The sequence below is a fragment of the Populus nigra genome, chromosome 18 (assembly GCF_951802175.1).
Source record: "Populus nigra chromosome 18, ddPopNigr1.1, whole genome shotgun sequence".
NCBI lineage: Eukaryota > Viridiplantae > Streptophyta > Magnoliopsida > Malpighiales > Salicaceae > Populus > Populus nigra.
In genome coordinates, this window is record NC_084869.1 from 2,250,827 (window position 1) to 2,276,338 (window position 25,512).

Sequence of the window (25,512 nt, forward strand, 5' to 3'; positions counted from 1 at the left end):
GTAACTTACATGATATTTTATAGTTATTCATCCAATTAACCATTAACCATCCATTTTTATTTATTTATTTATTTGATATTGACATCCATTTTATTTTTAAAGAAATCTAAGTGAACAAAATTTAACAAATATCAATAAGAACATTAACAATAGAAATATACTAGATACTAGCACATTATATGTTGTAGGTTTGTATTTCTCTCTGCAGAAAAGATGATGTTTGAACAGTATTGTAAAACACATTTTAGATAAATAAAAAACAAATGACTTGAGTTATAATCTTGATTGGGTTTAGTAAGTTCATTTTATTTTAATTAGATGATAAAAAATTGACAATGACAATAAACGTATAAAATTTAAAAAAAAAGACCACGATAACCTACAAAAAAAATGTTATTGAAAAAGAAATAGACACAAAAAACTAAGATCAAGTCAATTTGAGGTAGTGTGAGATATGTAAGTAATAATGGATAAGTCAATTTATGTTAACCTGCAAAACATTAGCCCAAGTGATGAGATTGGATTAATCCAATAAAAAAAAATTAAGAAAATCACAAAGCCTTTTTTATTTAAAAAGCTAATGTTAAATGATGAAATCAAAAAAAAAAACAATAAGGTAAAAAATAGGCCATTAGGCCACATCAACTTTTCAAACCGTAACCAGGTCATTAGACCGGAACCACCATACATGGAAAAATAATAAATCTAACGCTGAAAGATGAATTATCACTATTATTACTATCATTATTACTATTACAATTATTATTACTATTATCACAACTATTATTATTACTATATATAGTAGTAGTAGTAATGTTAATGGTAATTATTATTATTATTATTATTATTATTATTAGAACAATTATTATTACTATTATTATCATTATTATTGGCGGTATCATCATCTATTAACATTATTATCACTATTACTATTACTATTACCACCACCACCACTATTATTAAAAAAAAATCATAAACTTGATATTATAGGTGAAATTGAATTACATAAAAACTTTGATAAAAAAACAAAAAAAATCAAAAGAATGATCAAATTGAAAAACATTATGTATGAAAAATTAGAATCGAAGATAAATAAAACTTTAATAAAAGAGAAATTGATCAAAATAAAAATCAAAACTAGAAGGACGACTAAATTTGAAACATCAATAACATTGAGAATTAGATTTTATTTTTTTTGGGTAGGAGAGAGAAATGAAGAAAGAAAGGAAGGCTCACTGGAAATAAATTAGTCACTGTAAGCTCACACATCCCACTAAAAAAAGAAAAAGACAAAAAAAAAAATCAAATGAGTCAACGAAAGAATATTATTCACCAATAAAAGGCACCTCTCATATATTGGTTCTTTTATAATATGCACTAACAACTTTTTTAATTAAAGTAATATTAATTAAATGTGAAATGATATTATTATCCTTAATCAAACCAACAATGTAACCCGAGATAAAAAGACCCAAACGCCTTTAATTCTATGGATTATTTCTTTTGCCCCAAGGGCATATTTGTAATTTAATTGTATATAACAAACGAAAAAACTTGCATATCCTTGCTCGATAATGTTAGTTTTTCTAAATAGATTTTCCATATAAAAGATATTCTGAAGGTTTATATAAGAATATCCGTACATGATAATAACAATCATAAAGAGGTTGTTCCAACATGGAAAAATGTCTCAATAACATGATTTAATTATTTGACTAGTTATTTATAATCATTATTGACATGATTGTGATTTTTCAAAACTAAATATAAAAAATATATATTATTCTCTTTATCATGAAAACTATATTTATAACCATAATAAAAAATCAATAATTCGATTATATTAATCGTAATTGAATCATAATCATTTTTTAACTAAAAAATCTTAACTATTCAAGCTCAGATTGAATAGTTAACCATCGATTTTGATTACCATTTTCATCCCTTTTTTTTTTTAGATAAATCCACGATATATATGAATACAAATCTTCTTCTTCTCGTTTTGTTTTGGTGACTAATCTTACAACCAAGTGGATTCGTTGATGATTTTTGCAATCGAACACCAACTACATGTCCACTTGTCACTACCATTAATTAGAGATATTTGCATGTTAACAAGTCATTAGGGTGTCCATAGCCATAGGTATAAAGCCTGACAACTTATCAAGAAAAGCAAACAATAATTAACTTGGGATTCATAATCTAATTATAACTATACATAATCATGCCCACAAAAAAAAAAGGTACGGCTGTCAGTGGATTTGTTCTAACATCTATAGCTAGGTTCACCGAATGATTTGTGATTCAATAACTAAATAAATCTACAAGTGTCGCTTCCTTTAGACTCTGTTCTTGATAATGTTAACCGCCCCAAACTCCGTGTAGCTCCCACCAGGTGGAATGCAGAAAAAGAAGCAAGCTCTCGAATATAAGCCACTTTCGAGCATGTGGTTTGGTGGAGTTGGTAGAGGGGGACGTAGTGACCTCAGACCCCATATACTCAAAATATAAGGAACATTTAATTAGTAATGCTAGAGCAAGTACGGCAGGTGGTATCTCTTTTGTAAACAACCCTAATGCTGGCTTGGCCAGGGAACTCTTATGGCAATAACAGCTGGCCAACCATATATTACTATATTTGTATATTGCTGCCATGCATATAAATACCCTATTCAGTCTTCTCGACTATGCACATACAAGACATTTGCAAGTGCTCAGGCCTCTCTTAAAAGCTTTCGATCCCTTTTATACACTCTAGAAGTGCTATAACATCTCATTTCCCTCTAGCCAAAATGAAGGCAGGTCCCATTGAGCTCGGTACTGAGGGAAAGAGTTCAGCCCCCAAAGCCGGGATGAACAGAGGGGTGGCTATACTTGACTTCATCTTGAGGATACTTGCATTCATTGGTACCCTAGGGAGTGCCATTTCCATGGCAACAACTAATGAAACACTTCCTTTCTTCACACAGTTTATTCGGTTTAGGGCCGAGTACGATGATCTTCCAACGTTCACGTAAGAATTCTGATATTATGCATAATTAGTTCTTCACTGTTCATAAGAGTTTTTTTTTTCTTGTTTATATTTACTGCATGGATAAATATTTTCAAACTGCCCTGTCAACAGGTTTTTTGTGGTTGCCAATGGCGTTGTAAGCGCCTATCTGCTTTTTTCTCTCCCATTTTCCATCTTCAACATTGTGAGGAGCAAAGCACAAAACAGTAGAATTCTTTTGATCATCCTTGATACGGTATAACACTAAAGCTTAATTATAAGTTATCATGCAATTCCTGAAGATAAACTTATTTTCTAATGCACGAACAAAAAAGTTCTATAAAAGTATAGACAATTATGGGTGCTTTCAAATAGCCAAGCAAACAGTGGCGAGCACATAAAATGTATTATTAACTTTTAAACCACGGACTATCTGAAAACAAAACAATATTCGCTTGTCAAGGCACAAACTACACAAAGATTAAGCATCACGAGATTTCTAATGGAATTGAGGTTACCATCATGTAGGCAATGCTTGGTCTTTTGTCCGCCGGAGCTTCTGCAGCGGCAGCTATTGTGTACTTAGCACACCAAGGGAATGTGAGGACAAATTGGTCTGCCATCTGCCAACAATTCAACTCCTTCTGCGAGCGTATCTCTGGCTCCTTGATTGGATCCTTCATTGGAGTAGTTGTGCTCATACTGCTAATCTCATTGTCTGCAGTGGCTCTTTCTCGCCATAAATAGATCACAAGTGCATGATATGATTGGTGCAATATTAATATCTGTCAGTTTATGTTCGCAAGAGTGACTGTGTCGAAGAGCGTGCCTTGTGTTATCTTATTTCCAAGTTTTTCTATCTCAGCTTTGAATGTAATGTATGGTGTTACATTTTGGTTTTTTTTTTTTTATGTATTTCTTTGCTGTTACAGTGACTACAACTCTTCTGTTACTTGTACTACTGTGTGTGTCTATAATTTATATGAATAATATACCAAGTGAACAAGAGCTACCAAATTGTAATTTGCTCACACCAAACTCCAAGGCATTCGATTCCAATTGATCAGTCAATTATAAATCTATTATAATTAAGGTATGTGAATAACCTTAAATGGATATTTGTGAATTGAAGAGAATATTGTGCTAAGTCTAAGAAAAGGCTTGAGTCACATAGGGTGACTGACCTGGAAAAAAACCTATAACGTTCTATAAAGGGGCATGCTGATTTTTTTTCCAGGAAATGCAATAGGCCCAGTTACCACGGTTTGAAAGTCCATAAGGTGGTGTTTATGTCACTTTTGTTATTTTTTTATTATCGAATTTAATTTGTTTAGTACTTTTATTGCCTTGATTTCCCTTTATTTTTGGATTTTCTAGTTACTTAGGTCAGTTTTTAGATTTTTAAGCAGTTGTAAATCACTTATGGGGATAGACTATTTAAAGAGAAAAAAATCAGAAATAAAGTTTAGAATTATTTTGTATTACTTTTGTACTTCCTTTCTTTCTTATATTATTTCCAACTGCATCACTAATTAAGAGAACTTGTGAAAATAAAAATAAAAATCAAGAAGATCAAAATCTAATGTTGGTGGAATCCGTGATTTGGGAAGGTCGAATCCACAAGGCTTGAAAGAAAATTAGTGAACATATGGATTTTGTGCCCATCAATTTGGATTTAAAAATCAGTAGCCTCTCAATTACCCGGGGGACGAACAACAGCCTCTTGAATTCCAAAAAAAACCACCACCAGCCTCTTAGGCCACTGAAACAACACCGGGGGAACCTAGGACCAGCCTCTCAACCACCACTGCCTTCAACATCCAAAAGCCACAATATCAAACCCATCTTCATCACCAGCAGCCCCCACGGCAGTGTTGAATCCATACCAGCCTCTTCTCAAGCAAATGGCCTCCCACTGAACCACAAAAACACGCCGCGCTCTCTCACAGTAATCAATCACTCCTCACTATCACAAACCCAGAAACCTCCATCACCGAAAACCATACTCTCAAACACAAACCACCACCACCACAATAAACACTGCCCACTGTCACTTTCTTTACCCATTTTCCTTTCATAAAAAAAAAAAAAAAACACAGTTACTGCCAACAAGCCAAGCCACAGAATTAAGCCCAGCCTCCACCTTTACTGCCTCCACTAGTCACCCGCACCAGCCACCCTCATCCCCAAACCACACCAGTTTCTATCAAAAACCCACACTGCCAATAACCCAACAACTCAAACCACCACCAAGATCGAAGACCACTCGCCATCAAAAGCTCCACCTTTCTCTCGTCTCTCCACTGCCACATCAAACCGTCGGTGCTTCACTTTTCTTCCCACAGGCCTCACACACACAAGACCAACCAGAACCCAGTGACCCTTGGCTTTCCCTTACATCGTAGACCACCAGCCTCTCCTTCAACAACACCTCCCCACTCCCATCATCAATAATAGCTGCTTTTCCACCCTATTCGCTGGCAACCCCAGCCACAACAGTGTTATCCTCTCTCAGCCGCTACCTTCCTCAAAAACACATCTTCAACAGCTACCACAGACCCGTAAAACCCAACAATCACATCAGCCACCAGCCTCCCACCGTTAGACAAGAACTCACAGCCGCCACCACAGTTCTTCCCACCCGTGACAACATGCAAGCTACCAATGCAGCGCCATTATTTTTGCCGAAGCTGATGGTCACAACCAACCACGGTCCACCCATGGCAGCCTAGCTCTCTTCCTCCCCAACCCGCGAAAGCTCCTCTCGATTAAACACCCAAAAGACCCATATACCTTCTCTCAGCTGCCCCCTGAAAGCAAGAAGCCTAGACAAAGAAAAAAGCCCCAAATCAATTCGATGTTCATGGTCTTTCTTTTCTTTTGCTGGCAGTTTTACTAATTAGGCGTGTGATGAGCACGAGCGATCCAATCCGAAAAAATAATTAGGCAACGTGTGTACACACGCGTTCCACGTGGTCCAATCATATTTTACCAGCAATTTTTGGTGTTTTTCCACTCCAAATATCAATTCAAAACCCCCGAACAATGATTATAGATATTTATTTAAAGGGTACTAGTTGATGCTCGTGCTACGCGATGGATTTATTTTTTATTTTTATAAAAATTATTGTAAAAATTTATAATATAAAAAATAATATTTTTTAATATTAATAATAATTGTTTTTTCAAATTTATTAATTTTTTTATTAATAATATTAATTATAATAAATATAATAATATTTATAACACAAATAATAATATTTTTAATATTCATACTATTAATTATAATAAAAATAATAATATTTATAATACAAATAATACTATTTTTTATATGAATATTTAGAATTATAATAAAAATAATAATGTTTATAACATAAATAATTATATTAAAACAACACAAATAATAATATTTTTTATATCAATACTTTGAGTTATAGTAAAAATAATAATATTTATAACACATATTATTTTATTAACACACATGTAGTTGGGCTTGAAAGCATCCAGACCCAACCTTACCCCTCCTCTGTTGTCCTTGCATCTCTTTGTGTCAAGAAATGAGCTTTCATTACACTGCTCCAATACATACATAGTGCTTTGTATCTATGTAAATAGTAACAGGAACACTGAGTCCTTTTAGTATATTGTATAATTTGCCAATGCAATTAAAATATTATTTGTTATAAAATTATTATTTTTTATTATTTTTTTATTATTTTAATTTGATGATATTAAAAATAAAATTTTAAAAATAAAAAATATTATTTTAATAAATTTTCAAGTAAAAAATACTTTAAAAAGTAACCGCTACCATAATAACAAACAAGCTCTTAATTTTATATATATATATATAATTATTTGTATACTTGATTTATTAAGCTCGTTGAGTGAGAATGACAATTATCAAGCCTGTTTTAACAACCAACAAAAATAAATAGGTCAAAGCTTAATTCTAGTATTTACCAGGGTCTAATACTCATTTTAGAAAATGATTAAGTGACAAGTTTTTTTTTTTTTTTTTAAGAATCGATATCAAAACCTTGCAAAAGACAAGCCTTTTTTTTAGGGAAGTAATGCCTATTTTTTAAAGTTCCCAAAACGACAGGTTTTCTTTTTAGAAGGATCAATGTTAAGATTTTTATAAATAACTAAATCGATAAGTCTTTTATTTTTAGGAATCAATATCATCTTTTTTAAAAATCATTAAAAATTAAATAAAAAACTAAAAAATAATTAGGATAATTAATGATAATTTAAAAAATAAATTTAAAAAAAACGTATAATAAAAATAACCTTTCATTAAAAAAAAGATGTTGTAAGGATGGTGTCATTATTTTTTTAAGTATAACAAACCCCTTACTTGAATCTCTGAAACCAATATATATTTTAGGATTTCTAATTTTTTTTAATTATTAGATGACGACTCTCAATATTCTATAATATTATAGCTTTACATCATTCATAAACTACCTAATAAAGCCTTATGCTGCAAAATGATGACTTAAAATGTCATTTTTGTAAAAATAAGAGTGAAATGATTTTTTTTCTTATTATGAAATGGTATGGTTTGGGGCTCAATGCAAATAAAGGTTGGGTGTTTGTTCTTCTTTTGTATAATTTGATTTGTTTGGACTCTTTATAATAATGTAATTTTTAATGGAAAAAAAACTAGGATTATCGCACGGGTGCGGCGTCGCAGCAAAAACATCCACCCTCAAAATCTAATTTTAAATGTAAAAATGTGTGGAGACAAGGAATTCTTGTCTTTTATTAGTGGAAAAATGGAATGGGAGTCGCCACCTAATATTTTGGTCACTAGGAACTCTAACTGGTCTCAGAGATCGGGTACAGAGACTGGTTGCGTAAAGGGAAGGTATTAGCACCCCAAATACGCCCTACCTAAGGTAAGCTGCATTGTTTTATTGTCTGATAAAATCTAAGGTCATGTCATGTTTTTTATTTGTTGGTCCGTCTATAACTTAAGAAAAGTTCTCTTCAGTAAAGAGATCCTTTTCTTATCGAATAAAACCTAACCGGTCTAATGCCAACAAAGAGAATTTAATATCCGGAACACGTCTTACGTATAAGATCATAACCCCAGATATTAAAAGAAAAAAAAATAATTTTTTTTTAGAATTTTTGAAATATTGGCCTAGTTCTCATGACTTTAATAAACTAGTTATTAAAGCCAAAATGCATGCTAATACATATTTTTTGGAATTTTCTTTGTTGTATGAAAATACAATATGATTTTTATTTTTGAGAGACTTGGCCGTATGCCTGAAAACAAAACATTTTTTTTTTATGTCTTAATGTCTGGACGAAAACGTGGTATTTTAATACCGGATTTGTATCTTTACAGTATAAAAATACAAACCGATATTGATTAAAATGCAATAAAAATTGGTGGAAAATCACAGATATTTAAATATTTCTTTGAAGAAAACAAAACATTTTTTTTTTTATGTCTGGACGAAAACATGGTATTTTAATACCGGATTTGTATCTTTATAATATAAAAATACAAACCGGTATTGATTAAAATGTAGTAAAAATTGACGAAAAATCACAGATATTTAAATAATTTCTTTGAATATTTTTTTTTTGTTTTTTTTTTTTCTGGGCCCAACCCGGCCCATATGGCTGGGCTGGACCCCAGCCAACCTGCGTAGCTGGGCTGGATTCAGCCAGCCCAGCATGGTCACTGGCCCATGCCAGTGACCATCTTCAAAAAGAATTCGCTTGTTAAGACTTGAAACCGGTTCTCTCGGATGAGAGCCGGCTAAGCTGACCATCTAGACTGCAAGGCATACTTTTAACTAGCTGCACCATAATATTTTTTAGCCTTACATGAACAGGGCGAAGGTAATTAAATTACCTTCGCTCTGTTAACCATCTTTGTTGCAGTGCGAGAATGAAAAAAAGAAACAAAACAGAGCATTGTAACTGGCGATTTCTGGTGTCGGTTTCCTTATGTTTTCTTTCTATATTTTACATACTAACATGCATCATCTCATTTTGCAGGGAAAAGGAGAAGGGCATCGAACATACCTGATTTGAGAAGACGAAGACGATGGTGGTGCTGGGTTCTCTGCTTCACCGTGTCCTCTGTTTCTGTTCGGTTTGATTCCTCTGCTCTCCCTTTTGCTTTCCCAATATCTCTCTGCTCCCTCCTATGTTTTCCCCTAAGCTGTTTCACTTCTATTTTTTTCAGTGTAGCCTCTCCTCTCTCTGCCTTTTTTTCTCCTGGTTCTTTTTTTCTGTCCCCTGGTGCAGTACATCCTCTGGCTTTTATAGCCAGAGGATGCAAGCGTTTTCCTTCGCAGGGACGGAGTAACTGCCGGAGAGATATCAGCCGTGGACATGGCCCCTTGATCACCGCCTTCGCTGTTGCAACTTGCAACCGTTTCTGCCAGCTGCAATGTAACGTCTTCTGAAGAAGACAGTGAACAAGGTTGAGCGAAACGGCGCCGTTTTTGCAATTTTAAATAATATTTCCGATTTGATCCTTGGATGTTTATGTAATTTTGTAATCAAGCCCTCCGGAAAAATTGTAATTAGACCCCTTTATTTTAGCGCCTTTTCTGATTTAGTCCTTGTTTTTGGATTGTTTCAATTAAGTCTCTAATTGGCCATCAAACTTCAATAATTATGCAATTAAGCCCCTGATTTGACCAAATCAACTCTTCAAAATTATAATTGGACCCCATAACTTTAATTTCTTCCAATAAAAACCTAAATTGACTTAAGAAATCAATTTTATTGCAATCAAACTCTCCATAAATTCAATTAAACCTTGGATAAAATTTAATTGAGTCCACAAACATCTGATTTTGAACTTCTCTTCCTCAAATTGAATTTTTCTTATCAACAGGGCTCTCACTGTCAAATTTCAACCTTTTTTATTTTTGAATCTCCTCAACCAATTTTGGCATTTTTTTGGCATTCCAACATCCTTTTCTCGCTCCTATTATTTTTTGGATTTCTTCTGAATATTTATATATATATATATATATATATATATATATATATATATATATATATTGTATTTTCTCATTTTTTTAGGAACCCAAAAATAGGTAACAACAAGGATGATGTGTATTTTTTCATTTTTTATCGGGTTGTGATTTAGGTAAAATATAATTATGAGAGTTTTTACTATATAGATCAGATTTATTATATTTACCGAACGGTCTACTTATATGAACTAATAGGAAAACAAAAAGGGTAGATTCATCTAGGATATCTCCACTAATAGGTATCCTTATATGAAATGTTGATTGGGCAAAAAAAAAAAAAACCGGGACCTTAAGGAATTAATGGTGTTCTAAGGGATTGTAAAGGAAAATTTCTTTGTATTTTCTCCTAATTTATAGGTAATGTAAAATCTAATGAAGCTGAGGCGTTGGCAATTCAAAAATCAATAAGTATTGACTATTACAACGTTTTTTTTTTTTTCCTTTAAAGGAATTGCGGGGTTAAATTCTTATAATATTTTTTCTTGGATTTAAAAATAATAATGGTATGTCACCTCGACGCTTACAAGGTGCGTTTAATGTTATTTTCAGTACATGTAATGGGCTTTCGACTGTTGACTTTCAACATGTTCGTAAAGATAAGAATCAAGTATAGGCGGTGGTCTGATGGTAAGAATTTAAAATTAAAATTTTTTTTTTTTTTGTGGTTTCAGGTTTGAGCTTTGTAGTTACTTATATGATGGTCACTAGAGGCTTACATGGTCGTTAACTTCAAGGCCTGTGAGATTAGTCGAGGTGCGTGCAAACTGGTCCAGACATCCATGTTAAACTAAAAAAAAGTAGATGTTGGTTTATTTCTTTTAGTTTTAAATTTAAGTAATATAATTATTAATATGATGATTATTGGAGATTTATATAATTATTAATTTTAAAGTTTATAGAATTAATCAAGATACATGTAAACTAATTCAAATATCCATGTTAATAATAATAATAAAAAAAAAACGGCTTAGCTAAGTAAGGTGTTTTTAGAGATACTAATCTAGTAGCCTGAATATAGCTTTTATCCAGTTTTAATTCTCATGTCTTTGACTACAAGTCTTTTGTTTTGTTTGTAAATTTCTTGATTTTACAGATTATTTGTATTTCTTTATTAAGCCATGTTTTTAATGGCTATAGTAATTCATAAGGAAAAAATAGTAATTATGATCCTGATTTTGAGTTTTGCCTTCACCGCCATTTCTTTTTTAACATGGTAAACCAATAAATTAATCATATTTTATATATTACAAAAAAATATAGAAATCAATTTATGTAGAATCCTAAATTAGAAATGTTTCAATAAAAAATTACAAATAATGCTAGCAATTCACAACTACTCAAACAAGAGCAATAATAATCAGCAATATGTTTTTTTTTAATTATTTTTTAGAATTGGATCACTTAACCACATTAACCAATAATTATTTTTTTTAAAAAAAAGTTTTGGCAAATATACTTATCCAAATCAAAATTCTTCCCTTATTTTTTTTTTAACATAGATATTTGGATTAGCTTACACACACCTTAATTAATCTCACGGGCCCTGAAATTAACGACCATGTAAATCTCCAGTGACTTTAAGATTTGTAAAATTCAAATTAATAATTTTTAGAAAATAAATTTAAAACCTGATCAGTTAATTTATACCCTTCAAAATTCTTATTATTGCTTTTACTAGATACAGCGTCAATTGAAACGCTTAGTAAAACAAGCTCTTACCACTTAATTATTTGTTGAAGTGGTTTTACAAAATATAACTCCTACAACAATATTTTTTCCAGCGCCACATCTGATTATATTTATTAAAAAACCTTGAAAAACAATATATTAATTTAAAGGTTTTAATTCTGATTTACCTTGACTTAGCATTGATAAAAATCCCTTGCACTGATATTGATCATGACCGGGAGCATTTATTCTTATCAGGAAACTTCAATTTTGCGAACAAAAATTCTGGAGTTAGGTCATTAAATTTTTAGATATTAATACAATATATATTACTTCAATTTTAGATATTACTTCTTTGTCATGAAAGAGTTCATGGTGCCATCTTCCTATTCATTATAATCTGTAGATATTAAGACAATATATTAAGTAAATGATTTTTTTTTAATTTTATATTTGGATTTCTCAACTTTAATTTTTTTCAACTTAGTTGATAATTAAAAATAATTTAACTTACTCATGATCTGTTATGCTTTGATGATGGATGTTTTTATTTTATTTTAAATTTGAAAATTTACAAGTTAAATGATGAAATTAATACTAAAATCTTATAAAAAATTAGGAATACAGTCATTTATTCATGCCACTTCACCAATTAAGATAAGAAATATAGATTCGCAATTCAAATTTCATGCTCACAAAATGCCTTAAAGAAATTAAGACATGTTAAATTTAATTAAATAAAACTCATATTTCATGCTTATACTCACAACAGTAATCACATTTTTATGTGCACAAGATTTTAGTGTTCATGTCATCATTTAATTAATATTGAGCAACTTGATTGATAAAAAAAATTAAAGTTTATATATCCAGTTGAGTTGTGTTATTATTCAAAAAATAATATTACTTCATTATTATTAAAATTAAAATATTATTATTATTTTATACTGAATAAGAAATAGAAAAGAATTTAGTGTCGAAAATTATAAATATGAACTAAAAAACACATAATAGGGTCTAAAAGTATACATTTGTACGCGATGACATAATGCATGGAAGACTTAGAATGTGTTTAGCAGTGTGTCATCGGTTGCTTTTCAAATAATTTTTTGTGCCGAAATATATGCCAATAATTTTTATTTTTAAAAAATTATTTTTATATCAGCACATCAAAACGATTCAAAATATACAAACCATATTTAATACAACAAGCCATATTGTCTACGGATATGATTAATTTCATGTAAAAAAAGAGCATATATAACTCTAGTTTAACCAACCAAAATAATTAGCAACACTAATTGTAATAAAAGTAATTAAGTGGATATTAATTCTCAAAAAAAAAAATTGCTCTAAATTGTGTATTAAACAAAACTTATAAAGTACTATATATATATATATATATATATATATATATATATATATATATATATATATCAAAAGAATTCAAAAGAAGTTAAAAAAAATCTATTTTCATAAATTATTTTAAATAAAATAAATAAAAATTAAAATAATAAAAACCAAATCTGATAGATAAATAATTTTAATTTAAAAAATAATAAAAAAAGATAACAATAAAAAATATAAAGATCATAATTGATATACAAATCAAATTAAATCAAATTCTAAAAGATTAAATTAAAAAAAATCAAAACAATATATAAATAAATTAAAAATTAAATTTGATATAATCAATAAATATATATAACCCAATCTAAATATAGAAAAAATTCTAGATTTATAATTTTCTTTTCCTTTTAGTTCAATTTAATTACTAGGCAAAATCCAACATAGATATGCATGTTAAATACGTACTCGTATTAATCCGAGTAATACAGTCCAAAACACATCTACTTCATGTTACTTTTCTCCTTCACATAATGAAGCTTTCCTATTCTGCATTTTGAAGCTTAGAATATGCTTTACTTCGATGCGACGACCAAAATAGGGAAAAGCAACAAGCTGCTGACTTGCTAATTTTGTGTGCATTTGCAATTGACTAGCCAAGACCCTGACAATCACCATTTTCACATACTTCCTTTACCAGAGAAACAATTGTATTCCCCCCCTTTTCCTATAGAAAGATGACTGAGTTTTCCCTCAACATAGCTGAAAATGTTGTGGAGAAGTTAGGCTCCTTGGAGTATGAGGAGACTTCATTGGCATGTTGCAATGAAGATGAGCTAAAGAAGCTTAAGCACAGCATGCTAGTCATTAAAGATGTGCTCATAGACGCCGAGGAGAAGCGGTCAAATTCACCAGAGCTAAGACTTTGGCTCAAGCAGCTAAACCATGTCTTCTATGATGCAGAGGATGTCCTTGATGAACTCGAGGTTGAAAATTTGAGGAGGCAAGTCATTGATCGAGGGAACTTCTACACAAGAAAGGTGAGTTACCTCTTACAACCATAAATTTTCTTTTGCTAGTTTCTTTGCTGTGTACTTGATTTTCTTTCCCTGATCAATATATAGATTATACCTAAATTTATTTGACATCAGATTCCCATTTTGCAACTTTCTTGGTACGATCTAATTTCTATAAATATGTATGTCCATTTTCTTTTCTTTTCTTTTCTTTTCTTTTCTTTTTATGAGAGCATGACGAAATAAATCATTCTTTTTTTTTTTTTAAGATTTTGAATTGTTCAAGAATAATGAGAATAGGCTGCATATGTTCAATTTGTAAAATTTGGCTAGACAGCATGGGAAAACTAGAAACTTTTAGATTAGGGGACAACTTGAACTTGCTAAATCCCAACTTGTTAGAAGATTTTGTTTTTGTTTGAGATTGCTGTCCAAACTGAACCGAGACTAATGGCCGAAAGTTAAAGCGGAAAAACGAATATTAGTAGAATCATATTGGGATAAATAAAAGTTAAATCCCAATCGTTTTTTATCTATTTTCGAATTTCAGGTACTTCGATGCTTTTCATCTTCTAACCCTCTTATATTCCGCACAACTATTGGCCGAAAGTTAAAGCGGATAAACAAAAGGTTAGATGCAATTGCAGCTGGTAATGTTAAGTGTCGGCTCACTGAACGTGCTGAAGAGAGGCGTCCTCTTAACAGGGAGAGGGGAACTCACTCCTTTGTTCATTCTGCGGACATAATTGGAAGAGACGAAGACAAAGAAAAGATCATTCAACTTTTATTGCACCCTAGTGATGAGGAAAACATTTCAGTGCTTCCCATAGTTGGCATTGGAGGTATGGGGAAGACAACACTTGCTAAAATGGCTTACAATGATGAAAGGGTGGTTAAGCATTTCCAGTTCAAAATGTGGGTTTACGTCTCCAGAGACTTTGACAAGAAAAGGTTGATGGAGAAGTTAATTATTTCTGCAACTGGTGGGGTAGGATTTGGTGAAGACAATGGCGCCATGGAAGTGGAAGAAATGCAAACACTCTTGCGAGAATCTATAAGAGATAAGAGGTATTTTCTTGTGTTGGATGATGTGTGGAATGATAACCTTGCACAATGGGAAGAATTGAAAGATCTTTTGAGGGTAGGTGCAAGAGGAAGTAGGATCATGGTGACTACACGCAGCAACCAGGTTGCTTCCATGATAGGCACTGCCCCCAAGTATGTTCATAACTTACAAGGTGTTCGTTACGATGAATGCTTGTCCTTGTTTGTTAAGTACGCATTCAAGGAAGGACAGGACAAACAACTTCCGAATTTGCTAAGAATTGGAGAAGAGATTGTGAAGAAATGTGGAGAGGTTCCTTTGGCTGTGAGGACTCTAGCAGGACAACTCTTTCTGAATACTGATGAACGAGATTGGAATCTGATAAGAGATAGCAGGCTATGGAAAGTGGAGCAAAAGGAGGATGATATTTTGCCTGCTTTAAGGGTAAGTTATGAACAGTTGCCTTCGTGCTTGAAAAGGTGCTTTGCTTATTGCTCGTTGTTTCCGAAGAATTACGAGTACAATGATTATGAGTTAATTCAGTTCTGGATGGCACATGGACTACTTCAATCCTCAGATGGAGAATCAGAATTGGAAGACATTGGCTCTATTTACTTGAAGGAGCTGGAGTATGGATGTTTTCTTCAAGATTTTAGAGATTTGTATGGATCTCTTCAGTTTGGAATGCTTGATGTCATGCATGATCTTGCATTATCAGTGGCACAAGATGAATGTTTTGTAGTGACTGCAAATAGCAAAAGAATCGAAAAAAGTGTCCAGCATATATCCATTCCAGATCCTGACTCAGTTCGCCAAGATTTTCCTATGTTGTCGCAGGATTTAGACCAGGTTCGAACTGTCTTCATTCATAGTGACAAGGATGTGCTTACTAGCAACTCAATCCTTGAAACATGTTTGTCGAGATTCAAGTACTTGCGAGCATTGAACTTGTCCAGGTCCCAGTTCAAAGAGCTGCCAAAGAAAATTGGCAAATTGAAGCATTTAAGATATCTAGACTTATCATGGAATCACAGAATCAAAAGGCTGCCAAATTCTATCTGCAAGCTACAAAACTTGCAAACTCTGTTCCTTGGCGGATGCGATGAAATTGAAGAGTTACCTAGAGGTATGAGGTACATGGAAAGCCTTAGATTTCTGTGGCTAGCCACTAGACAGGCTTCTTTGCCAAGAGATGAAATAGGGTGCTTGAAATCTCTTCGGTTTTTGTGGATAGCCACCTGTGAAAAACTAGAACGCTTGTTTGAAGACATGGAAAACCTGTCAGCCCTTCGATCATTGTTTATTGTTACCTGTCCAAGCTTGAACTCCTTGCCACCAAGTATAAAGTATCTAACTTCATTACAGGATCTACATATTAGCGGTTGTGTAGCTCTTAATTTCCCCAATCAAGAAGCCTGTGAGTTTAAACTTAAAAAACTGGTATTGTGCTTTTTAGAAGCAGTGGAAGAATTGCCAGAGTGGCTTATTAGAGGATCTGCTGACACTTTGAAGAATTTGAAACTTGAATTTTGCCCAGCACTCCTTGAATTGCCTGCCTGCCTGAAGACATTTTCTGCCCTTCAAGAGCTCCGGATTTTAGGCTGTCCTCGTTTGGCCGAAAGATGCGACCGAGAAACTGGTGATGATTGGGAGAAGATTGCTCATATCCCCAAAGTTATTGTCGACAATGTTGATGTTATAAACCAGACAAAAGATTAGGTATTGATCTTTCTACTTTCTTGCTTGTCTCTACACATGCACATTAATGAACCCTTAAGACTATTCCAAGGTTTATGTTCCAGGTGAAATTTAATTTTCCAAGGATTAAACTAAAAATGTTGGTTTTTCAGCTTTGCTTGAATATCAAACTTAAGGAGTCAATTTACTTTTGTGTCTTTGGATTCGTAGTGACAGGCCCTGTAAGAGTTTGTCACTGGCTGTCTCTACTGTACCCAGGGGCAGCCCCTGTAAAGTTTTACTTAATCAACACTATGCTAATCTTGTCTTCAACAACATCTTTTCTTTCTGTAAGTTTCAGCTTCACCTAAAATCTTGTTTTTCCTTTTAAAATATTAAAAATGGGAAATAAATTTATCAAACAATATGCTATCGCTTAATTTACAGCGTAGACAAACGGGTTCTAAGATTCCGTGCAACCCTTCCAATATCACCCGCCAGTTAGATGAGTTAAACATGATATTCGGATGACATTTTTTCTTTTTTCTTTTTTTGTCCATGAAACATGTAGCTGAAAATGTCCTTGTTCTTCTGTTGTTTGGACCTTTGCAGCTATTTTGGGCTTTCCAGCTGATGTTTGCACCCATGGAAATCCTCAACCTGATCATTTAGATTGGGATTCTTGCCTCGGTTCCAATGGTATTACTACCTTGTATTGCAAATATAATACGTGGTTTCTAACATAAATTTGAAGAAAATTTCGTGTGAGATCGAATATGTAATGCTTGTTTTGAGCATTTCTTGAATAAACAAAGCATAAGATATATTTAATGTCTCTATTTTTCTACCATCAGGTAAAAGGAAATTGAAAGCTCATTTCTCTTTTGGCATTTATCTCTTTCCAATCCATCCTTGGTAGCCAATTCACTTGAATCTTAATCATGTATCATACAAAATATGGTTCAGTTCTTCAAATTTGCATTAAAAATGTAAAATCCTGACTTAAAAATGTAGGATTCTGAGAATTTTTTTTACACGAAAACCTATGACAATTCCTAAAAGTTTAGTGCTACTGATATTTCCTACGGAGTGCTATCAATTCCCTGACTCCATGAAACTAGCATAAGAAAATACAAGAAACTTGCGCAGGAAAATACACACAAAAAAAAAGTAGATTAAAAGAAAACGACTACACAAATTTATACATACACTGATATACCTACAAAACAGAATAGAAAAGCATTTCTTGAGAAGTGTCAAACTCTCTATCCACATGGACACCCAAATTAGCCATTTGGGTCAAATCTTCTACCACTGGCACTTGATCACTCTCCCCGGCACCCTTTTGATGGTGGTGATGATCTTCAGAACCGGATGGAGGGTGGTAGTACGACCGGCCGGTCTGTGGACACCGAGAGTGGAACCTTGATGCGATTCTCACCCCCAAATGTGCCACATCCAACCACTCCACATATTTCCCCATGATATTTAATCTAGCTATAAGTAGTGTGCTTTTGTCTACAAAGGAGAAGGAGGTGAGAACGAAATACGAAAGACGGTATTGGAAGATCGATGTAGCATAAGGTGTTACAAAGACTTGTGATGAAGGAAATGTGCATGGAGGAAGTGCTGCTTTTATAGGCTTTTTGGATCGGCTAGCTCGCTAGTACTTTTCAAGTTTTTCTTGGTTTATTATTCCCTGCAACATTTTCTTTTTCTTCTCGATTAACTAGAAAAGTAATTATTTATTTTTCAAGATGACGTGTCCTTCTCTAACACAAAACCAGCACTAAATAACTATATCCAGTACCATGTTAGTTGCTCAGGTAACATGGTGCTTTCTTTATGGTATGTTGTCATCAGCTTTTAAATGGATGTTAATGTAGCAATATTATTAAAAAAAAAAAAAACACCGACCAGTAATTTTTTTTACACACCGACCAGTAGTGTTTTTTACACACCGACCAGTGATTTTGGGCAGTCACGAGCAATATAAATTACTAACGAAATTCTGTAGAAGGGCAATTACAGTGGACGGTATTACGGTATGAGTTGATGGCGTCTCTAACGAAACTTGATGCATAGACGACAGAAGGGCAACACCAAAATATGTTGGATTGATATTAGCACAAATATAGTAAAAGCATGAATTAAATAAGAAAAGACAAGAGTATAGAAACGGAAACCCAACAAGGATTAAGCTATATCCAACTGGCTGTGCATTTTTATTGCATACATTATTTATATTTTATATCTGTGGTTTTTATATTTATTTTTTGAAGAAATTAGATGGTGAATCCAGCTCACCATTTAAGATTATATATCAAACCAATGAAGTTCTTATGCACCATTAATTTTTTTTCACATAATTTTTTGATTAATAAATTATTAATTATGTCATTCATAATTATAATTATTTTATTAAATATAAAAATATGTATGTTGTAAATCTCATTTACTAGATTGATGATTTAGACAATTTTAATTATTGATAAGAATTTTATTAGTTGTTCTATGATTTCAAGAGATAGAAAACTTTTACGTAACAATTTATATTTTAAAGAACATTCAACAATCATATATTAATTGAAGCTTTTCTATCTTCGAGGGGAGTTGTCAAAATTAATAGCCGTTGCCTTGCACAAGTGGAGGAACCTTCTGTAAATTAGGCATTACAATAATAAGTAAGCAGGGGTGATATATTTTTGGTTTGATTTGGTTTTATATATAAAAAAGTAATTAAATTAAATTTTTTTTTTAAAAAAAACTGAAACCAAACGTAAACCGGTTCAAACCGATTTGGCTCGGTTTTTGGGTTTGGCTTAGTTTTGGCTCGGTTTTTTTTGGTCGGCTTAGTTTTTTCAGTTTCAGGCTTATAAAATCGAAACCAAACCGGTTTGTTTTTTCAAAATTTTAATCTGTTTAATCGATTTTTTTTTATGGTTCAGTTTTTTTTGTTAATTTTTTTTTTAGTTTTCTCGGTTTAATTGGTTTTCTAGTTTTTTTTACTCATCTCTAATGACAGGGTTAGCGTGGAAAATATGAGTGTTGAAATTTAAAGACGTAATTCTTTTAAATAAATATTAATCCATTGATTTTTTTTTTAGGTTATATTTAATTCTCTAATAAATAAGACTGTCAATTTAACAATAGATGTAGGAAATTTTTAGTTTTAATATAAAATAATAATAATATGCCAATGGCAATTACATTTTGGTTTTCTATATTAGGTTTTATCTAAACAAAAAATCAATACTTGATGACATTGGTGTTTTGCTACTCGTCACAATCGAACGCAAGTAAAACTTTTAATAATTAACTACCAGATAAATGGAAATTAAAGCTTATTTATTTATTTTTAGCTAGGCATCTGCTCTTCTCAATTTTTAATGGGCATGGGTTGTTTTCTTTGTTTATATATATATATATATATATATATATATATATATATATATATAAAAGCTAACTTATGAATTGTTACAGTATTTCTTGAACATATGGGTTTTTTTTTTTGTTATAATTTTTAAAATTATTTTTATCAATTTTATTTTTTAATATTAAGATGGTCAAAAATTTAATTTTGTAAATTTTTTTTATCTGAGGTTAGTGTTTTGTTGAGGTAACTCAAGTTGCCTAATTCATGAGTTTGAGTTTTTGTTTTAATTGAACTTAGCTTTTTTTAGTCTATTTTTTCTTATATTGTTAAAAGAATAATTTTAAAGAAAAATCATGTTATTAAACTTTATAAAGTAACAAAAATTAAAGGATGTGAGGGAAACCACGGTGGAGTCAATAACCCGATTTGCGAGTTTGGTGAGATAATTCTGATTGTCTCTATTTGCGGATTTATCAGGGTACCTTTTCTTTTTCTTTTTTCTAATTGAAATAGATTATATGATCATCTATTTTTTTAATCATATAGTTAAAAAAATAGTTTTAGAAAAAAATCACGTAATTAAATTTTAAAAAGTCCATAGGCGTATTAACGTGTACAACGAGTTTAACTTTTCTTTTATATATATATAAAAAAAAATTCAATTTTTTTTTATATTAGATTGATTAAAAATTAAGTTTCATAATTTATTTTGTTTTATTTTCTATTAGGTTATCATAGTCTTAAAAAAAAAGTCTTAGTATTAGTTTGATACTTGATTTTACAATCATCTATATTTGTTATCATATAGTTAAATAAACAATAGTTTAGAAAAAAAATAAGTTATTAATCCTTATGGAGTCCATTATCCGGTTTGTGCGTTTGACATGTTGACCCAGATTATCCAACTCATGGGTTTAATGAGTTTACTCATCGAACTTGATATGTTTGTTTTTTAGTTTCTAATCCTTTAATTTTTTTAATTGTTTATTTTTATTTCACTTATTTTTAATATTGGATTGGTTGGAAAATAAAATTCATGATTTTTTTTTTATTTTCTATAAGGTTATCATGATTTCAAATAAATATCTTTTTTAGGGTTAATGTTTAATTTTGAAAGTAGCTAATGTTATCATAAAATTAAATAAAAATAATTTATAAAAATAATAAAGTTATTAAACTTATTGAATTCTATAATCAATAATTCTATAATCCATGTCGTTTTAAATTTTTTTTAAAAAAATTATTTTAAAACTTATTAAATTAAATAATTTATTTTAAATTCATTTTCAGTGATTTAATTTAAAATTTAAATTAAATAAGGAATTTAGATGATAGGTTTTAACCTCAAAGCGTTTGATTGGATATAATGAGAATAGTGCAGCAGAAGAAGATGCTAGGGCTTGTATCCCACATCGATAAAGCAGAAGATAATGTTGAGAGCTGCATCTATAAAAATCAATTGAAGCGATTGTACAAATCATACCTTTCTCGGCCTTTTGGCTAAGATCAAGTGTAGTATCTGTTCTTATCAGTTTAATATCTGATACGTGGGCCATAGGTCCACACGATATTAAATTAATTTTTTAAAGGGGAGGTTCCACTGCAGTAGCTTGCTACTGGGATCCTCACGCGTCGCCCATGCGTTGCACTACTGCACGGGCCAGGCGCACCCTCCAACTCGAGTTAAAGATTTTACACGTGTCTTGTACTAGTAGAGAGTTAAATTGATATAGGGGCCTTTTAGGGGGTGATCATGTCGCTGGCTACTGTCGTGGATTGTACATCTCTATTCATTGGTGAAGCCTACAAATCCAATCATTGTTGAAGCCCAGAAAGAATTCTCTTGCTAAGTATTTATCGAGACTTGGAATTGGCCTGTTTGTACTTTACCTGTCTTCTCATTATATCGAGATGGTGGCTACAAATTTGTAAGAACATAATCATCATTTTTCTTCATTCTCAAGGGCCTCAAGTATCACAGTGTCTCCATAAAAAAAAAAAAAAGGATATATTATCATAATATCTGATTAAAAATATATTTATTTTTATAATTTATACATGTTCATCTAATTCTATCTTTATTAATAATTTTTTAATTTGAAAGTGAAAAATTAATAACAACTTTGACTCTTATACAATAAATTTCTTTATATAACTTTTGAGGTGAATTTTTAACTAATTATCTATCATTAGTTGAATTCAAACATTTTTAACTAATTATATAAAAAAAATCAATTTCTTTAAATTTTTCAACTTAATGATAAAATTAATAAAATATGATTATTACACATTAAATAACCTATATTTTCTTCAGTATAACACACCTAAGTTATAAAATCAAAATTAATTACATCAAATTACAAGCAAATTCAAAATTTTTCAAATCATAAACAAACTCTAAAATAGAAATCAAACTTTAATTCTCTATAAAAATTATTGTAAAACACTAAAATATACAATCAAACTACACTACACATACTAAAAAACAACAAAACATTAACTTAAAATATAAACAAGTAGGTTTGCTTACTTGGTATAGGGAATATTTAGAAAAAAAATATATTAAGACAATGATGTTGACACTACCAAATGTTGGATAGCTGAAATTTGTAATGAAGGGATTTAGATTTGTGCTAAAATAGAAGGGAGAAACTGTTGTTTTGAATTGATGAGAAGAAAAAGAGGGAGAAGAAGAAGGACAGGAGAATAAGGATGTGGCAGGTTACAACACTTTTAGATTTACTGGCAAAATATAGTGATGAGATATACTGTTGGTAATTTTGTTGTTTATTGATGTTGTGTTATTTTAATGATGGATTCATTGATGGAAAATATTTTATTTTTTGATTATTTTATTTTGTCAATGATTCTATTGATATTTATAGATGAAAATAATATCATCGCTATTATAATCAAGAATTTTTATCTGAAATATTCTATTGTTATAATCATCGGAAAGTACTGATAAAAATTTTTTTATCTGTATTTTTATTAGTGTTAGATAATTTTATGGCAGTGTCTCTTTTTTTATCCTTTTGTGCCATCTTATCTATTCTTCTAGTCATTTTGATTATTTTTGTTTATGTCATGGCCATTAAATCTTTATAAAACATGTATATTGACTTTGGTAGAAAAATGAAATGTGCTTGTTGCGTAAGAACCACCTTCATAACACACCTTGTTATTTTTTATTTAATAAGTGCACACTTTATGGATGGATAGTTGTGTGATATTTAAGAAGTTTATTCAAAAACAAATTAATTCTAATGTTTTATTTCATTAAAAACTTAAGTAAAGATATTTTATGGTTAAAAAAACATAATTTTTTAATCAAATCACATTCAAGATCTCAATCTCTCAAAGAGCTTGCTATGAGTTTGGTAGGCAATTGTCCAATTTCATTTTCAAGGACTCCTATTGTTCTACTCATAAAAAAAAAACAAAAAAAAAGCTCCATATGGAAATAAAGAGTGGGGACGTTTGCATAATAACAATTAGATAAATTGGAGTTTTTGAAATTTAAATTTCATTAAAAAAAATCTATTGAATACACAAACGTTAAATTATCAACTAAGGCTATGGATACATGTTATTTCTAACTGTTGATTTTTATTTTAAATGACTAGTTTGATTTAGATAATGGTCTTTGATGGAGTGGTCACTTTCTTTTGCTATAAATGTCTTTGATATATTATAGGGTGATAGTGTCAAAAAACCATATTAATCTAATTTTTATCAAATAAACAAGGGTGGTGAGATTCAAACTCGCGACCACCTGGTCATCAATACTTTGATATCATGTTAAAGAACCACCTCAACTCAATAACTTAAGCTGTTAGGTGAAGTTTCAGGATATAATTTATATTATTTTATAACAGATAGGAGAAGTGAGATCAATATTATTAATAGAACATGTCACTTTGATGATCGGTGATTTGCAATCTAAACTTGGTCAACGGATCATCTTAACAACCTATTGATCTCATATCAAGATTAAACTGGATTTCAAATTAAAATAAATAGGAGTTTTCTCTTGTCAAACTTAATTAACTTAAAATGTTAATTTATAATATAGCTGATTTAGTCAAAACTTTATTCAATTTGTGATACAAGTCTTGAATCGAATGGTAACCTGGATTTTAAATCAAGTCATGACTAAATCCGGTTTAATAACTTTAATGTTTAAGTGGGGGTAGACATGAATGTAGGATTTTATACAGAACTTTAGCCTAAATCACTTTTTTTATCCAATGTCAAGTTTGTAATCTGTATTGCTTTTAGACACACACACACACACACACACACACACACAAGCAACAAAGTGTACTGTAGAACTTAGAAATGATCGAAGCTACAGAGAAGAGCGAATGTCAATGATGAAGCTCCAAACTAGTGAATCGAATTTCTCCTAAGCTTATCAGATTCAATCACAAGACAATCAAATCCTTGAGATAGACGTGTTCTTTATATAGGAAGCGAAGCCAAAATCCAATTTCCACAACGATTGTGGACTAACTGTTAGTAAACAAGGGTTTTTATAGAGGCTGAGCATGTGATAAGTAGAAAACATTTGCTGGCACAGTAGAGGCAACTGTATATATAAAGTCAGTAGCTTTAGTTTTTAATGGAGATTTTAAAAATATGATAGTTATTGTTTTTTAAAATATATTTTATTATGAATTGTTTGAAAATAATATTTTATTTTATTTTTTAAAAATTAATTTTGATATCAGCATATTAAAACGATTTAAAAACCAAACAAAAATTAATATGATATTTTTAAATTTTTTATAATTTTTAGAAAGTATTTTTCATTCAAAATGAAAGGAACATACTTACCTGAAAATCAAGTTAAATTTTTCTTTGATTGGAGAGTATTTTTCGTTAAGTAATTTTTCTAATAACAAATAAATATAAAAAAATTATAAATTATAAAAATTATTTTCCACTAAATAAACTAGGCAAAGAATTTGTATATTAATTAATCCACCATTATTAACACTGTCTTTTTCACCATAGATTCGGAGTCCATAGAACTACACATCATGTCCTTCCTTGTCAGTTTTAGAACTTTCTGTGGATTTAAATGTGCTAGTCAAATACTTTGCCTCCCTTTCTGAACATAAAAGTCAAAAACTTTTGCCCCCCCTGTGTGTGTGTGTGTGTGTGTGAAAGAGCGAATGTCAATGATGAAGCTCCAAACTAATGAAGCGAATTTCTCCTAAGCTTATCAGATTCAATCACAAGACAATCAAATCCTTGAGATAGATAGACGTGTTCTTTATACAGCAAGCGAAGTCAAAATCCAATTTCCACAACGATTACGGACTAACTGTCGGTTTAGTAAACAAGGGTTTTTATAGAGGCTGAGC

The 25,512-nt window shown here is 31.0% G+C and overlaps 2 protein-coding genes and 1 non-coding gene across 4 annotated transcripts; all 3 read left to right on the plus strand.

Annotated features, from left to right (window-relative positions):
- The first annotated feature begins 2,678 nt into the window (after nt 1-2,678).
- Nucleotides 2,679-4,030, plus strand: LOC133678134 (casparian strip membrane protein 6). Its single transcript, XM_062100340.1, has 3 exons — nt 2,679-3,013; nt 3,125-3,248; nt 3,521-4,030. Exons 1-3 carry the CDS (start codon nt 2,793-2,795, stop codon nt 3,737-3,739), a joined length of 564 nt encoding a protein of 187 aa, XP_061956324.1. The 5' UTR covers nt 2,679-2,792; the 3' UTR covers nt 3,740-4,030.
- Nucleotides 4,031-13,615: 9,585 nt separating this feature from the next.
- Nucleotides 13,616-17,611, plus strand: LOC133678495 (disease resistance protein RGA2-like). Of its 2 annotated transcripts, XM_062100801.1 has the most exons (3): nt 13,617-14,066; nt 14,593-16,806; nt 17,377-17,611. In XM_062100801.1, exons 1-2 carry the CDS (start codon nt 13,764-13,766, stop codon nt 16,804-16,806), a joined length of 2,517 nt encoding a protein of 838 aa, XP_061956785.1. In that variant the 5' UTR covers nt 13,617-13,763; the 3' UTR covers nt 17,377-17,611. The 2 variants fall into 2 exon arrangements, with proteins under 2 accessions (XP_061956786.1, XP_061956785.1); XM_062100802.1 differs by lacking the exon at nt 17,377-17,611 and having other exon boundaries at nt 13,616-14,066; nt 14,593-16,923.
- Nucleotides 17,612-21,619: 4,008 nt separating this feature from the next.
- Nucleotides 21,620-21,815, plus strand: LOC133679022 (U2 spliceosomal RNA). Its single transcript, XR_009836086.1, has one exon. It is a non-coding gene; the product is annotated as a U2 spliceosomal RNA (small nuclear RNA).
- The last annotated feature ends 3,697 nt before the right edge of the window (nt 21,816-25,512 follow it).